Source organism: Hyla sarda, chromosome 5 (assembly GCF_029499605.1).
Source record: "Hyla sarda isolate aHylSar1 chromosome 5, aHylSar1.hap1, whole genome shotgun sequence".
Lineage (NCBI taxonomy): Eukaryota > Metazoa > Chordata > Amphibia > Anura > Hylidae > Hyla > Hyla sarda.
In genome coordinates this window covers 323324772-323342461 of record NC_079193.1, presented here as the reverse complement: position 1 = coordinate 323342461, position 17690 = coordinate 323324772, and the positions used below count along the sequence as shown (strand labels likewise).

General features: G+C 41.3%; 1 protein-coding gene and 1 pseudogene across 1 annotated transcript in view; one reads left to right on the top strand and one right to left on the bottom strand.

Annotated features, from left to right (window-relative positions):
• Positions 1–5225: 5225 nt before the first annotated feature.
• The window catches only part of RIPK2 (receptor interacting serine/threonine kinase 2), a 104877-nt gene continuing 92412 nt past the window's right edge, over positions 5226–17690 (bottom strand). The window contains exons 10-11 of the mRNA XM_056522302.1: positions 7701–7787; positions 5226–6043 (exon numbers count right to left, since the gene is read on the bottom strand). Coding sequence (XP_056378277.1) covers positions 5751–6043; positions 7701–7787 — 380 coding nt within the window. The 3' untranslated portion in view covers positions 5226–5750. The remainder of the gene's footprint in view (positions 6044–7700; positions 7788–17690) is intronic.
• On the top strand, positions 12937–13096 carry LOC130275251 (U2 spliceosomal RNA; annotated as a pseudogene).

The following is a 17690-nucleotide window of genomic DNA, read 5'->3' as shown; positions in this document are numbered from 1 at the left end:
TTGAGAACTATGTTTGGCAAATGAAAAAAGGGACAACATCCAGGAATGTTTCCAAAATATTTTATTATCCAGAAAACAATTGCTTTAAATATGGATATTGGCATACTTAAACGTGGCGTACCTAAACTAAAAATATTAAGTAAATATTATGTAAAAATAGTTAAAAAAAATACTGCAATAATAACTATTATTTCATAATCTCAAGAAAGTAACATCCATAGGACCCTACTATGCCATAACACTATTTATTGTGTAGAATAACGAAGTCAACTGCATAATTCCATACAGACACATGAAGTAGAAATAAAAAGAATTCCGGAAGGTATATGCTATGTTATAACTGGTTGAGAAATGCCCCTGTATGCCTTCTATCAATGTATACATTGAACCCTTGTTTGACTCTTTTTACATATGGCAGCACTATCTCTATGTCCTGTTTCTATCTATGGAAAGGAAATGGTTAGATGCTTATTTATTTAAATAAATATCAGTTTTTACAGCAAAGTACCGTATTTTTCGCCGTATAAGACGCACTTTTTCTTCCCCAAAACTGGGGGGAAAAAGTCGGTGAGTCTTATACGGCGAATACACCCCTATCGCATCGTTCCCTGCGGCCATCAATGGCCGGGACCCGCGGCTAATACAGAACATCGTCGATCGCGGTGATGCCCTGTATTAACCCTTCAGACGCGGCGATCAAAGCTGACCGCCGCGTCTGAAGGGAAAGTGACACTAACCCGGCTGTTAGTTAGAATAGCCGGGTTAGTGCTTACAGGACACCGGGAGGGACCTTACCTGCCTCCTCGGTGTCTTCTCCGTTCAGGGATCCCCTGTATGGCCGGCACTCTCCTTCCTCGTCATCACGTGGTCGCGTACGTGTGTCGGCGTGCGTAACGATGTGATGACGGCGACGGAGAGCGAGGATACCCGGCCGGCAGCAGAGACGTTCCGGAGCGACGGGGACACGGCAACAACGATGGAGCGACATCCAGGGCAGCGGTGACGGGTCCGGAGCGGCAGGGACACGTGAGTATTACCTCCTCCTGCAGTGGTCTTCAATCTGCGGACCTCCAGATGTTGCAAAACTACAACTCCCAGCATGCCCGGACAGCCAACGGCTGTCCGGGCATGCTGGAAGTTGTAGTTTTGCAACATCTGTAGGTCCGCAGGTTGAAGACCACTATTGGGTTCAAAATCTTTATTTTTTTAGATTTTGCCCCTAAAAATTGGGTGCATCTTATACGCCGGTGCGTCCTATAGGACGAAAAATATGGTAATAAAAAATAAAGCATAAAGAGAGACACAGGATGACACTGCTGAGTACAAAACTGCCAATATATGGGGCTGTATTATACAAAACTGCCAATATACGGGGCTGTATTATACAAAACTGCCAATATATGGGGCTGTATTATACAAAACTGCCAATATATGGGGCTGTATTATACAAAACTGCCAATATATGGGGCTGTAAGTTCTATTGTAGTAAGAATTAGGTAAATATAATTCAACCAAGGAGGTGCTCTGTCCCAAGCATAGAATATACTGTATATGTAACAAAAAAGCATACAGCACTCACCGACGTAGGTAGCTTTTTTGCGTCTTTAGTACATGAGGTGATTTTGCACAGAGGCTGTTTAGGGATGTATCCAGGTGCTAAGGGGCCTCAAAGTGCCCACTGCATCCCTGAACAGGCCTCTGTGGAATTTTTTCATGAACTGAAGGTGCAAGGAAGCTACCAACGTTGGTGAGTACTGTACCCTTTTTTATTCTTCTGTTGCAATATTTAATAAAAAAAAAAAAAAAAAAACGTCATCAATTTTGGGGCACACTTGGGGAGATTCTCAAAAACTACAGTAATTTCTGTTGCAGCGATATTATCCAGACATTCTTTTTTTCTCCTCACATTTTCAAAGGTCTCTTGTGCTGCTTTGAAAATATGTGAAAATAAATTTTCACACCACTTTTGTTTTCTTGTGCCAAAAAACATGTCACAAAATATTCCATGATTACTAGTGCTCAGAAAAGCGATAACTGTTTAAATAAAACATTTCTGAGCTTAAATATGAGTGCAGGTGCCGTGACCAAGAATATATATATATATATATATATATATATATATATATATATATTTTTTTTTTTTTTTTTTTTTATAACATTTTTCCATAATAATTATTTATTTTTTTAATATTTACTTAAATAACACCTTTTCCCCCCAAAAAAATAAAATAAAAAATAAAATAAAACTACAACCATGTCTGTGATTTCTATAACTTCAAAAATCTGGTGTGAAATTTTTTATGTAAACTGGACTCTCACCCCTTTGAAAATATCATGTAAAGCAGACAATATACTTGGACATGCCCCCTTTTACAAAACTGACGCGAACGGTGTAAACCGCAGCACAAAGCTCTTTGAAAATTTGGTTGATACTTTTCGCGCCAAAATTTTGGCGCAAAATTGTTTTGTTTTTTTTGCAGCGAAATTCTTTGAGAATCTCCCCCATAGTTAGTATATAGTACTCCACTTAGATGCACCATATTTCTCAGGACAGTGAACATTGCTTGTGAAGTGTGAACTACATCAAATTGGCCCTGGAAAATTTCAAACATCACGTTACTTACGTGATGTACAAGAGACTACTCTTTTTTACTTTTGTATTAGAAATTGCAGCATGAACAATGTAATTGCACCATGAAAGGAATGATGACTTCTCTATATTGTGTTGGTAACTAGACATATTTGAAGCAGTCTCTGCAGTGCTGTTGCACCTATTTTGGCATCACCAGACTGTTTACAGCTGCAGTGCAAGAAAAACCATGGCATTGTCCCGTTTAAGTCAATCTACAGTTGTGCTCAAAAATTTAGAGACTGACAAAAATGTTGGTTTTCACAAAGTTTGCAGCTTCAGTTTTTTATAGTGCCAATATGTATTAAAGGGGTACTCCACCCCTAGACATCGTATCCCCTATCCAAAGGATAGGGGATAAGATGTCTGATTGCGGGGGTCCCGCTGCTGGGGACCCCCGCAATATAGCATGCGGCACCCACCTGTTTCTGCTCCGGAAGCGCTGGAGGGTCTGGGTCCCGACCTCCTGAACGGAAGTCCATGACGTCACGACTTCGCCCCCGTGTGACGTCATCCCCGTCCCCTCAATGCAAGGGGTGTGATGGCCAGATTTTACCAGTGCAGACTTTGTGCAGATATGTTACAGATTTCCTCAGATTCATTCCAGATTTTAGCTAGAATATAAATCTTCCTGCAAATACAGACTTACAGTGTAGGTATTTTGTGGCTGTCTGGTGATTTTTTTTTATATAAAAACCCACTGTGCATGAACATATCTGCAAACCATGCATGTCAAGTTGTCTGTTATCTATCGCTGCTGCATGTAAAAATATAAAGGTTTACACTTAAAGATAGACATGACAGGTTATGGTGCCTATAAGTAAAATGTCATATACTAAAAGGTCACCAGGGTAACCCAAAAATACCCAAGATTTCCCATATACCAAAAATAAAAACTAGTGCCCGAAACTTTATTAATACATGTGGGTTAAAAGGAAGTGCTATCTATATTAGGTCAGAGTAAGTATTATTTCATTGCTTTGAACTTGGCCCCCTAAAGGAAGTGCTATTTATATAAGGTCAGATTAAGTATTATTGTATTGCTTTGAACTTGGCCCCCTATAGGGGGCCAAGTTCAAAGCAATACAATAATACTTACCATGACCTTATATAGATAGCACTTCCTTTTAACCCACATGTATTAAAGGGGTACTCCGGTGAAAGCCTTTTTTCTTTTAAATCAACTGGTGGCAGAAAGTTAAACATATTTGTAAAGTACTTCTATTAAAAAATCTTAATCCTTCCAGTACTTATTAGCTGCTGAATGCTACAGAGGAAATTCCTTTCTTTTTGGAACACTGATGACATCACGAGCACAGTGCTCTCTGCTGACATCTCTGTCCATTTTAGCAACCATGCATAGCAGATGTATGCTAAGGGCAGCATGGTGGCTCAGTGGTTAGCACTGCTGCCTTGCAGTGCTGGGGACTTGGGTTCAAATCACACTAAGGACAACAATAAATAAAGTATTATTATAATAACATCAACAGAGAACTGTGTTCGTGATGTCATCAGAGAGCATTCCAAAAAGAAAATAATTTCCACTGTAGTTTTCAGCAGCTAATAAGTACAGGAAGGATTAAGATTTTTTAATAGAAGTAATTTACAAATATGTTTAACTTTCAGGCACCAGTTGATTTAAAAGAAAAAAGGTTTTCACGGGAGTACCTCTTTAAAGGGGTACTCCCGTGGAAAACTTTTTCTTTTTAAATGAACTGGTGCCAGAAAGTTAAACAGATTTGTAAATTACTTCTATTAAATAATCTTAATCTTTTCAGTACTTTTTTAGGGTCTGTATACTACAGAGGAAATGGTTTTCTTTTTGGAACACAGAGCTCTCTGCTGACATCATGACCACAGTGCTCTCTGCTGACACCTCTGTCCATTTTAGGAACTGTCCAGATTAGCATATGTTTGCTATGGGGATTTTCTCCTACTCTGGACAGTTCCTAAAATGGACAGAGATGTCAGCAGAGAGCACTGTGGTCATGATGTCAGCAGACAGCTCTGTGTTCAAAAATTAAACCATTTCCTCTGTAGTATTCAGCAGCTAATAAGTACTGAAAGGATTAAGATTTTTTAATAGAAGTAATTTACAAATCTAGAAGCAAAATTTCAACCACACCTCAAGGATACCACCCAACTGGGTGCACAGTGAAAAGATGGTTTGAAAACAGTTAGTTTAAACAATGCAAACATTTTATTAAAATACAATCATAAAATAAATCAATTAAAAAACATTTGAACAGAACAATAATATATCATTAATAACCATAGGGCCCTAATGGTAAATATTAACAGTAATGTATGAAGCACTAATTTACAAATCTGTTTAACTTTCAGGCACCACCAAAAAAAAAAAGTTTTCCACGGGAGTACCCCTTTAATAAAATTTTGAGCACTTATTATTATTTTTGGTATATGGGGAATCTTGGGTATTTTTGGGTCACCCTGTTGACCTTTTAGTGCATGATTGATTGTCTACTCACCATATACTGGTCTTTAATAATTCTATAAGTAAAACAGTGCTCTAAAATGTCTGTCCCTCAAAAATCCCGCTAGATCCTTTTTTCTTTTTCTTTTTTTTTGGGGGGGGGGGGGGGGGGAGGGAAGCAACCAACAATACGATCCTCTGTATAATAAAACAAAATAATAAATACATTAGCAATGTATTTGAATTAGCAATCTATTCTGTGCATGTTGAGCGACCTAATGAGTTAAAGGTGTTGATATATGGTAAATAGGTTTCCTATTAAGGTTATTTGTATTTTGTGGTTACTTCCCATTGAAGGAACTGCCTAGGCAAAACTGATACAGTATTAAGCTTAATGCAGGAGTCAAGGGTCCGTGCATGACACAGTAACATAAAGAACACCAAAGATAGACATCATGCACCGACCTTGTATTTGGCAACCTAAAGTTGTCCAAGGATCACTATTGTCTATCCATTTTAATGGAGATTTAAGGTGGACTACTACCCCATACACAGCTCCCAGTCTTTGGTGGAATAACCCCTTTAGCGTCTAGGAGTGACTTGATAGCAGGTAACATACCTGTATATATATATTTACTGGACAATTATTGACATTTATATAAAAAAAAACTTAAGAGGAAAATTTCCTCAGATGTCTGGAAATGGTTGGAGGCCACTTTGCCTATTTTCTTTCAGTTTTTGCACAATAATGTTTGCAAACAATTCTCCTTTTAGGTCACAGGTGTCAATGAGGTTCCGGACTTTTTCACTCCTTGTCCTCTGTGATTTAATAAGTTCATAATCTTCCATTAAAATGATCATTTTGGATATGAGAGCATCCAGGCACTGGTTCAGGCAGGCCTCCGTCATCTGACCTATGATCTGATCTCGCTTCTGCTGGATCCACATGAGCACTGTAGGGGGCGACTCCTGTTCAGGACCTAATAGGATACATTATGACAAGGATGAGGATATAAAACTCATGAATACCATAGAAGTTAAAATAATAAAACATATGCATAAGTAGTACGGACCCCATCTATCAAAATACTGAGCATGGTACCCTTAACAATAGTCCATGGATCAAATGGGCTTTGTAAGCATAAAATGTAAAAGGTAATGGGTACGGGCCTGCTGTACCACCAAACTGGAGTAGCTTTGCCGCCCTCCAGAGGGTGTTATCTAAGTAGCCCCCTGGTTTTCACCCTATAACCTCCAGTGAGAATCTGGCATTTGTTGTAAGAGGTTATCAGGTCGCTACACCTGGGAGTGTTCCTGGTGTTGGTGGCAGCTGGACAAGTAGGTCAAGAGCCACTAGGGCGAGTCACCAATTTACAGACAGAGACAGGTTCGGGTACTGGCCAGTAACAAATAACATAGTCAGAAACAAGCAAACAGGTCAGGGTGGGCAGCACAGGTTTGTAGTCAATAAAGCCTACGTCAAACAAAGCAGAGGCCGACATGGTCTAAGGGGGCTGAATGGAATGACCGTGACATGAAAGCTACAGTAACGGCGAGTGCAAGTTAGTCTTTTCTTTTTTATATTGTGTCATGAAACACTGCACTTTAAAGCTTAGCACCGCGTTAGTAGTGAAGATACTGTAGCACCTGTAGCTGTACTTTTGCTTTAAGCTTGACTCATCTTGCTAGTTGGCAACTGGACAGTCTCGTAATTGTGCTCTCTGCCTTTCCTTCTATATTCATTAGAAATAGGTAATATGGAGGGTATAGAAAGTATGTTTTTTTTTGAGAGCTACAGTATCTCGACAGGAGTCGAATGAAACAGAGATAAAGCCGGCACTTACGCAGGACTAGCTTCTATTGGTAAAAGAAGTCAAAAACAGGACAATGCATTTCGGCGCACACTCGTGCCTTCCTCAGGTCCACAAATATTACTACAGAAAAAACATACATATGAATGAAGGTAAATAAAAGTACAAAATGATAATACCAATGATGATGATTATTGTCTAAAATCGAATTAAAAGAAGACTACAACATGTAAACAAATGTATAGAACATGTGTTTGACATATCTCTAAAAACATGTGCACATCATTATGTATTTTGATTTACCTTCATTCATATGTATGTTTTTTCTGTAGTTATATTTGTGGACCTGAGGAAGGCGCAAGTGTGTGCCGAAACGCGCTGTCCTGTTTTTGACTTCTTTTACCAATAAAAGCTAGTCCTGCGTAAGTGCCGGCTTTATCTCTGTTTCATTCGACTCCCGTCGAGATACAGTAGCGCTCTCAAAAAAAAAAACATACTTTCTATACCCTCCATATTACCTCATTGTCTGTCTCACTTGGGAACACGGAAAAAAGGGGTGAGAGCAGCAGACTGTGACAATTCTACCTTTGCACACCCTCAACCATACATCAGAGGCCCTACTGACCTCTCCATACATCCACTCAAGGTCAGTGCGACACCTTGTGTGCTAGTGGTGGGTAGTTACACCTTTACTTTTTATTCCAGAAATACTATACTAGGGAGTGCGCCGTTGTTTTTTCTCCTCCTTTTTTCCCTTATATTGATTAGAGTAATATATATATAAATATTTATACAAAGTATATACAGCAGCATAACGTTTACTTACGTATAGAAATGGGAGAATATTCTCTTTCCTTAGCTGGTTTACAAACATCCCTTAGATTCCAGACCTCAGTCGGTATGCTGTTTCTATCTACACCGTGAAAATAACAGAAAAGAAATGTATCATCATAAAAATGGTTATAGCCTACCCAAAGGATTATACCAGTATTGTGATGAAAGTTCAAATCCTATGTTGGCCCCCTTGCTGTTGTATGGTTTTTGTGCTCCACAATGGACCAGTGACAGTAAAGATACATGCAGCTTTCTCATGCAGTTTTTCAAGCCAAAACTAGAAATAGAGAGCAAAGGGAAATGGAATATACAGGATATGACATGAGCTATTCATAGTTTGGCTTGAAAAACTGCATAAAGAAGCACAAAAGCAGCCTGGAGAACCGGGGCTCCAAACAGGAGAGCGCTCAGACCCCCCCCCCCCCCCCCCCCCGCGATCTAAAACGGATCAGAAGGATAGATAGTTTTTCTTCATGATATATACCCTTACAGGTACTTCTGCTTTAAGAGTAGGGAGTATGTGTGCCTAGTTTTTTTTTACTACGAAGAGGGTGGGGTTTAGGAATAGATTTAAGTTCCTGCCTTATTTCTTTCTTCCTCTCACCAGGAGAATTACTTGCATGATTATTAGAGATGAGCGAACTTACAGTAAATTCGATTCGTCACGAACTTCTCGGCTCGGCAGTTGATGACTTATCCTGCATAAATTAGTTCAGCTTTCAGGTGCTCCCGTGGGATGGAAAAGGTGGATACAGTCCTAGGAGACTCTTTCCTAGGAATGTATCCACCTTTTCCAGCCCACCGGAGCACCTGAAAGCTGAACTAATTTATGCAGGATAAGTCATCAACTGCCGAGCCGAGAAGTTTGTGACAAATCAAATTTACTGTAAGTTCGCTCATCTCTAATGATGATGGTTGTATTATTGTATCTGTTATTTTTTTCTTATTGCTACTGTATATCTGGGCATCTGTATATCATGAGCATTTTATGTATTATTTGAAGAATTACCAGTAGGCATTAATCCTAAATCCAAAAGTCCAAAGAAAAGGCAATCCTTTAGCCGTGGTTCCCTAGAGGTTTCCTCCACAGGGTTGTTATTCCCTCTCATGAGCGCTGGAGGATGATTTTTTTGCGAGTAGTGGGTTTGCAATGTTTAGCACCATTTTCATAATTTTTGCTAGGACATTTAATTATACACTCATGGCATTTTAAATGTGCAAAAAAATTATATGAATAAATAAAAAAAAAGAAATGGCATCTTGTATACAATGTCACAGCTTTGGTCTGGCCTCCCAGGAATCAGGTGGAAGTTGCAGGCAAGTTACAGTGGGTTCATGTTCACTGATAGAGGAGGATAACCTTATGCCGGGACATTTATCATCGTTGCTTTGGTAAGCGAGTTATGTAGGCATTTTTTATCTTGCTTTTGGCTTTGCTTATGTGTGACACATATATAATACTATCATGGTGGGTTGATAAATTTGGTTTACATAAACAACAACCAATAAATCACTTTTGAATACCATTTTTGTTAGCACACATAAGCTTTACAACTGTTTTTCCCCTAAATGTACTAATTTTTTTCTTCTCATTTCAGATCCGTGCATCTTGCGGATTACTTTAGATTCAGGGGAGTACAGTGATCAGCATTTTTTTGGTTTAATGTTAATAAAATGGTTTGGGGGAGTGTTTTTTTGGAATACATTTTTTTTTAAACATGTTGTTTTTTTATTTACTTGACAGGCTTAGTAGTGAAAGCTGTCTTATAGACAGAGTCCATTACTAAGCTGAGGCTTAGCATTAGCTCCCAAAACAGCTAGCACTAACTCCCAATTATTGCCCAGGTACACACCACCACAAGGGTGTCGGGAAGAGCCGATGCCAACAGGCCGGGAGCATCAAATATGGCACTCCTGGGCCTAGGCGGTAACAGGCTGGCGTTATTTAGGCTGGGGAGGGCCAGTAACAATGGTCCTCGCCCACCCTGGTAACGTCAGGCTGTTGCTGCTTGGTTGGTATTTGGCAAAAAATAAAAATAGGGGGAATTTTATCTTTTTTTTTTGCATAAATAATTAATTATAAAAAAAAACCGCATATGGTTCCCCCTATTTTTATTTTCAGCAAAATACCAACCAAGCAGCAACAGCCTGACGTTACCAGGGTGGTCGAGGACCATTCTTACTGGCCCTCCCCAGCCTAAATAATGCCAGCCTGTTACATATTTGATGCTCCCGGCCTGTTGGTACCGTCTCTTCCCAGCACCCCTGTGGCAGTGGGTACCGGGGTAATAATTGGGAGTTAGCGCTAGCTGTTTTGGGGGATAACACTAAGCCCAGGCTTAGTAATGGACTCGGTCTATTAGACAGCTTCCACTACTAAGCCTGTCAAGTAAATAAAATAAAAAAACACAACACGTTTCAAAAAAATTTATCCCAAAAAACACTCCCCCACAAGCCCTCATTAACCATTTTATTAACATTAAACAGATTTAAAAAAAAGCTGGTCATCGACGCAGTCCACCGAATCCGAAGTAGTCCACAGAATACACGGATCTGAAATGAGAAGAAAATAAAAAGAAAAATAGGTTAATACATTTATTGTCAACCACCTTACAGTAAGGACATGCTGGGAGTTGTAGTGGGGGGGGGGGGGCAATCTCCCACACCACATGACTACAACTCCCAGCATATTCTTACTGTAAGGGCATGCTGGGAGTTGTAGTTGTGCGGCAGGGGGTAGGTGACAAGCTTGTCACCTGCCCCCTCCCCCCCTACAACTCTCCCAGCATGCCCTTACTGTAAGGGCATGCTGGGAGTTGTAGTTGTGCCAGCCAGGGAAGCGGGTGGTAATGCGCTCCGCTCCCTGGCTGCAGTGATCAGAGAATCACTGTAATTTCATATTTCCCGCCGTGTCACGTGACACGGGACCCAGTGGGAAATTTAAAATGACAAAAACTCTGCGGCGCTGCGGTAAGGAACCCGGGCTGACATAATACTTCAGCTGCCCAGGACTCCCGCAGCCGGGCAGGGAGATGTGCAGAAGCCGCCCCTGCCATCTCTCGGCGTGTACCGCAGAGTTATGTCAGCCCGGGCTCCTTACCAGGTGCGGGCGTCTGAAGTGAGGTTAGCCACGGTGCCGCAGGATATATTAGGAGCCCGGGCGGCTGCAGACTGATGCCAGCCCGGGCTCCTTTTAACATCTAGCGGAGCCGCGGAGCTTTTAGTCCCTAATGTAATATCAAATTTTCCGCCGGGTCCCGTGATGGGCTGCTCGGTCCTGGCCAATCACGGGACCCAGCGGGAAATATGAAATTACAGTAGGGGGAATAGAAACTCTGCGGCGCCGAGGTATGTTAAAAGGAGCCCGGGCTGGCATCAGTCTGCAGCCGCCCCGGGTTCCTCTGATTCTATCCCCGCTACCCTAATATAATGATGGGGATGGGGTCACTGCTTTACATAAACCCCACCCCCCCTTGTCTTTCACTCGCCCGTGCCGCACATTGTCCTCCCTCTACAATACTACAACTCCCAGCATGCTCTCACTGTATGGACATGCTGGGAGTTGTAGTCTTGCAACAGGTAGCAGACAGATGGGAGATGTGCGGCGCAGGCAGGTGGGAGACAAGGGGGGATGTCATTATATTAGGGTAGCAGGGTTAGAATCAGACAGAGCCGGGCGACTGCAGAGTGATGCCAGCCCGGGCTCCTTTGTACAGTTGCAATATGTTTCCCGCTGGAGCTGTGATCACGGCTGCCAGCAGGAAATATAAAATTTGCTCTCGAAAGCCGTTTTGTAAGCCAACTCTGGGCTGGCTTACATTTACGCAGTTTTTGAGGGCTTGCGACTTTTTGTGCGACTTTCGCACTTCATAAATCCCTGACCACTGCAAAGTAAAAAATAAAATTTACTTTCGTAAGCTCTTTTGTAGCTTTTTGCTACTAAGTGCTAATGCGACTTTTTGTGCGACTTTTGTGAGCAAAAAAAGAGCTCTGAATCCCTTGATAAATGTCCCCCATGGTGATTAAAGGGGTACTCCGGTGAAAACCTTTTTTCTTTTAAATCAACTGGTGCCTGAAAGTTAAACAGATTTGTAAATTACTTCTATTAAAAAATCTTAATCCTTCCTGTACTTATTAGCTGCTGAATACTACAGAGGAAATTCTTTTCTTTTTGGAATTCTCTCTGATGACATCACGAGCACAGTTCTCTCTGCTGACGTCATTATAATAATAACTCTTTATTTATTGTTGTCCTTAGTGGGATTTGAACTCAAGGCCCCAGCACTGCAAAGCAGCTGTGCTAACCTCTGAGCCACCATGCTGTAGCATTCAGCAGCTAATAAGTACTGGGAGGATTACGATTTTTTAATAGAAGTAATTTATAAATATGCTTAACTTTCTGGCACCAGTTGATTTAAAAGAAAAAAGGTTTTCACCGGAGTACCCCTTTAACAGGCTGAGCTTTGGAAGGGGCCAGCCTTAATAATGTTGCAATGGTAATGTCATCCAGGGGAGGGCATGTTGGTTATGCACAGAAATGAGGATCTATAGTGCGCTAATTGGTGCCCTTAAAGTGCATTGGTTCTGCTAGACTGGCAGCCCCAGCAGGCCACCCCTATTTTGCCTATATTGTCTGGCCACATGCTGAATATCAGACAGACAGCTGGGATCTCACAGTATTTTTTAATCCCAATGGCCTTGCAATTCACCTGACTCATGATTGCTTTAGTCCTGTAATTTAAATAAAGCTGTCACTAGTTTAATACTCAAAAAGTATTTGGGCCATTTATTTTATAGTCTATGTTTATAGCAGCAGAATTGTTTTAAAGTGGTTATTTCTTTTTAAATATGCCCATTCTGTTTGCTATATAAAATAAACCTTTACTTTCCATCAGCCCTCCACTGGGGCCTCTGGTATCCTGCTCCTGGGGGTCAATCCATCACAGTGCAGCAAATTACTGGCCAAGGTGAGACCCAGCATTAGGAAAAGGATCACACCATGGACTGAAGCAGCCATACCGGAGGCACCAGGGAACCAAGGGAGGTAAGTAAAGGTTTTTTATTTAAATAAAAAAGAAAGAATGGGCAGATTATAAAAAAAAATTAAAGAAATTAAAAAAAACATGCTGCTGCAAGATAACAGAAAAAAGAGATTGGGGGGTTCACACTATGGGGGAGATTTATCAAAACCTGTGCAGAGGAAGAGTGGTGCAGTTGCCCATAGCAAAATCGCTTCTCGGCCTTTTGGCTAAGATCAAGTGTAGTATCTGTTCTTATCAGTTTTCATGCTGGTGGGGATGGGTGCTGCATGGAGGATGCAGGTGTACCAGGGCTTTCCGGGGCTGGTTCTGAGGAATCAGCTCGACGGCTGCCCCGATGTGACCTGTTCCCTCCAGGTCTCGCCATGAGGCTGAGAGGGTCTAGAGCCGAGGTACTTTTGTGCCTCGGGGAGTGGTGACCCCGAGGTGCCGAAACTCACTGGGAGGATGGACTCACTGAGTTGAAGCACGGGCACCATAATCTCTTCACCTTGTGGCACTCACCTCTTGATTCCCGGCCTTCTGGCTAGGATCAGAGAAATTTTTTATAGATCCGGACGGATGTCCGGGCAGTATATCTGCACACATTCACTTATTTATTTCTTTTGTCTCACTGTGTCACTTTTTGCGTGTTGTGTGTTCACAGGATTTGTCAGGATGCGGTAGCCCTTCTGGGTGTCCCTCCTGGCGGTCTAGGGGAGGTGTGTGTGGCCATTAGGTTCTGCACCTCCCTGCAAACACCCCGGGTACTCCTGCTTTGGCAGGGTACCTACCGTTATCGGCTCTGCGGGCAGATACCTTGGCTAACGCCAAGGGGGATGCCGGGAGCATTTGTGGTCCCCTAGTAGCTTCGGCGAAAAGGGACATCGAACCTGGAACCTCGCAGGTACCTTTTGGTCCGGAGGTGAAGGGTAAGGTTTGTTGGGGGGCCTCTCTCCTATCGGAGAAGGGCTTGCGATAGACCGCATCCTTTGTGCACGTTTTTTTTAGTGTAACACGTTTGCACTTTTTCTTGCACTTTGGGTGATTCGAGAGCACGTTCCTCGGCTTTAGATAAAAAAAAAAATAGCAACCAATCAGCTCACTTCTTTCATTTTTAAAAAGGCCTGTGAAAAATGAAAGAAGGGATCTGTTTGGTTGCTATGGGCAACTGCACTACTCTTCCTCTACACAGGTTTTGATAAATCTCCCACTATATGTATATATACCAAGGTGCATGTGTTGCACGTACCCTACGTGCCAAAAAAGAGTAGTATAGAGTAGAAAAGAGAAGGCAGACCTCAAGGTATATATATGTAAAGATGAACAAGCTAGTTAGATATGCATAAACAATTTATTGGTGAATTACAATTGATAGTATGTCCAAGCAGGGCCCTTGCTGTGGACTGTATACTTACTGTATACTTATTGGTTCTCAAATGTATGAATCATGTATGAATTTTGAGTACCAATAAGTATACAGTCCACAGCCTATACCTTGAGGTCTGTCTTCTCTTTTCTACTCTATACTACTACTAGATAACCCCTTTAATAAGAATTAGGGAGGGTCCATCCTGTTTTCAAAAGTGTAGATATATGTGGTGATATATTTTTAAGGTTTCCCCAAATTAAGGAACAGCAAACAACCTGAATTCAGAATCAGAAAGACCTTATGAACATGGTCACATTACAGCTAAGTAGGTAAATGATGCCTAACTTAAAATTTCTATTGTCAGATTCCTTACGAAACCAGAAGAAATACGATCGTGGAAGTGTTCACTTCATGCCCTGCTCTGGTGGTGAGTAGTGTTGAGCGGCATAGGCCATATTCGAATTCGCGATATTTCGTGAATATATGGACGAATATTCGTCATATATTCGCTAAAGTCGCATATTCGTAATATTGACGTTTTATTTGCGCATATGCGAAAATTTGCATATTCAAAAAAGAACATAAACTAAAATTTGCATTCGTGAAAATTAGCATATGCGAAAATTAGCATAAGCGCAACATTTGCATATGCGAAAATTCGTACGCCAGTCTCACGCAGTAGTATTAGAACCTTCTTTACACCACACAAGCTGGAAGCAGAGAGGGGTGATCACTGTGATGTGTACTGTGAAAAAAAATATATATATATATATATTCGTAATTGCGAATTTATAGTGCTATATTCGCGAATATTCGTGATCCAAATTTTGTTCGCGAATATCGCATATTTGCGAACAAAATTTGCATTGCGAATATTCGCGAGCAACACTAATGGTGAGTTCCCCTCCGATCTCTACTTTTAGGGTAGGGCAGGGACATGCACAGACATTTTGTGGGTTAGGGGCTCGAATAGAAGAAACACTTCTCATTATTATTTTGTAAAAACTTTAACATAGAAACATAGAATGTGTCAGCAGATAAGAACCATTTGGCCCATCTAGTCTGCCCAATATTCTGAATCCCATCAATAGTCCCTGTCCCTATCTTCCTATCTTATATGAAGGAGCCTTATGCTTATCCCATTCATGCTTAAACTCCTTCACTGTATTTGCAGTGACCACTTCTGCAGGAAGGCTATTCCATGCATCCACTACTCTCTTAGTAAAGTAATACTTCCTGATATTACTGCAGAAACCTTTGCCCCTCTAATTTAAAACTATGTCCTCTTGTGGTAGTTTTTCTTCTTTTAAATATGCTCTCCTCCTTTACCGTGTTGATTCCCTTTATGTATATAAAAGTCTCTATCATATCCCCTGATTCCTCTCTGTCTCTTCTTTCTTCCAAGCTATACATGTTAAAGTTCTTTAACCTTTCCTGGTAAGTTTTATCCTGCAATCCATGTACTAGTTTATTATCTTCTCTGAACTTTCTCTAGAGTATCTATATCCTTCTGGAGATACGGCCTCCAGTACTACGCACAATACTCCAAGTGAGGTCTCACCAGTGTTCTGTACAGCGGCATGAGCACTTCCCTCTTTCTACTGCTTATACCTCTCCCTATACATCCAAGCAGTCTGCTAGCGTTTCCTGCTGCTCTATTACATTGTTGTCCTACCTTTAAGTCTTCTGAAATAATTACTCCTAAATCCCTTTCCTCAGATACTGAGGTCAGGACTGTGTCAAATATTCTATATTCTGCCTGAGGGTTTTTACGCCCCAGATGCATTATCTTGCACTTATTATGCACATTAAGTTTCAATTGCCAGAGTTCTGACCATTCTTCTAGTTTGTCTAAATCCTTTTCCATTTGGCGTTTCCCTCCAGGAACATCAACCATGTTACATATCTTTGTGTCATCAGCAAAAAGACCAAGACCTAACCATCGAGACCTTTTGCGATATTACTAATGAAGATATTGAACAAAATTGGTCCCAGTACAGATCCCTGAGGTACCCCACTGGTGACAAGACCTTGCCTTGAATATACTCCATTGACTACATCCCTCTGTCTGTCACTCAGCCCCTGTCTAATCCACTCAACAATATGGGAGTCCAAGCTCAATGATTAGTTTATTGATAAGTTTTCTATGTGGGACAGTGTCAAAAGCCTTACTAAAATCTAGATATGCGATGTCTACTGCCCCTCCGCCATCTATTATTTAATTCACCCAGTCAAAAAAAATCTATAAGATTTGTTTGACAAGATCTGCCTGAAGTAAACCCATGTTGTTTTTCATCTTGCAATCCATGTGATTTTAGATGTTCCAAAATCCTATCCTTTAGTAGGGTTTCCATTAATTTCCCCACTATTGATGTCAGACTAACTGGCCTATAGTTGCTTGATTTCTCCCTACTACCTTTCTTGTGAATGGGCACGACATTTGCTAATTTCCAATCTTCCAGGACAACTCCTGTTACCAGTGATTGGTTAAATAAATCTGTTAATGGTTTTGCTAGCTCCCCACTAAGATCTTTTAATAATTTTGGGTGTATCCCATCAAGCACCTGTGACTTATTTGTTTTCATTTTAGACAGCAAACGTAGAACCTCTTCCTCTGTAATATGTTAACACAACACAATTCCTGAAGATAGGGACCCCCAGCAGTCATGTCAGTTAAATGGGACCTGCATCACCCCACCGAGGTCCCAATCAGTGAGGGCATTAGAGAGCAGTTGTGTTAAAAGGGCAGAGGCTCAAGCCCCCTTTTGAGTCTGTGTGTGCACGTCCCTGTGGTAGGGTATCGACTACATACATTACGTCACCAAATAGAGTATGGTACAGCCACAAATAGAGGCCTTATGAGCAGACAAAGGTTTGCTGCAAAATATTAACTATTTGTTAAATGTGACATTAACAAATTAACCAGAATCAAACCCCACATTTTCAAATCTGGCTAACAAAGAGAAAAGGTCCTGCCCTTGTAGTCCGTTGCTAGGGGCGATCCCCAGCATAAAAATGCATTCAATGGAGGATGCCTGCAGCGGACTACAAGTGCCACAATAGAATCCTACACCAGATAAACGGTGGGGATGTGTAACAATAAAAATAATGCAAAACAGGAATGTGGGTGCACTACTGTGGTAGATGTATACAATGACATTGGCTATCCCTCAACACTGATGTTAAAATTGAGACATTCGCCAGTGTATCCTTATATGAAGGACACACCAGAGCCTCCCTCCTCCCACTGCATGTGTGCTCAGTCATGCTGGAGGGTATCTGGGAGGAAGTTGTGAGTCGACCGAATGCTGACGTAATTGCCCACTGGCCCCTGTTTTGCTTATCAAGCACAGGTAGGATTAGCGTAGGTCCCGCGCCATTTTGAGAAACCTTGGCGTTGGTGTGCGGGCTCTGGTGTGTCCTTCATATAAGGATACACTGGCGAAACATCAGTGTTGAGGGATAGCCAATGTCATTGTATACATCTACCACAGTAGTGCACCCACATTCCTGTTTAACAAAGAGAAAAGTCTTGCATTTAACCTCTAATTTGGTAAGCAGATTAATAATTATATGTATTAACATCACTGAT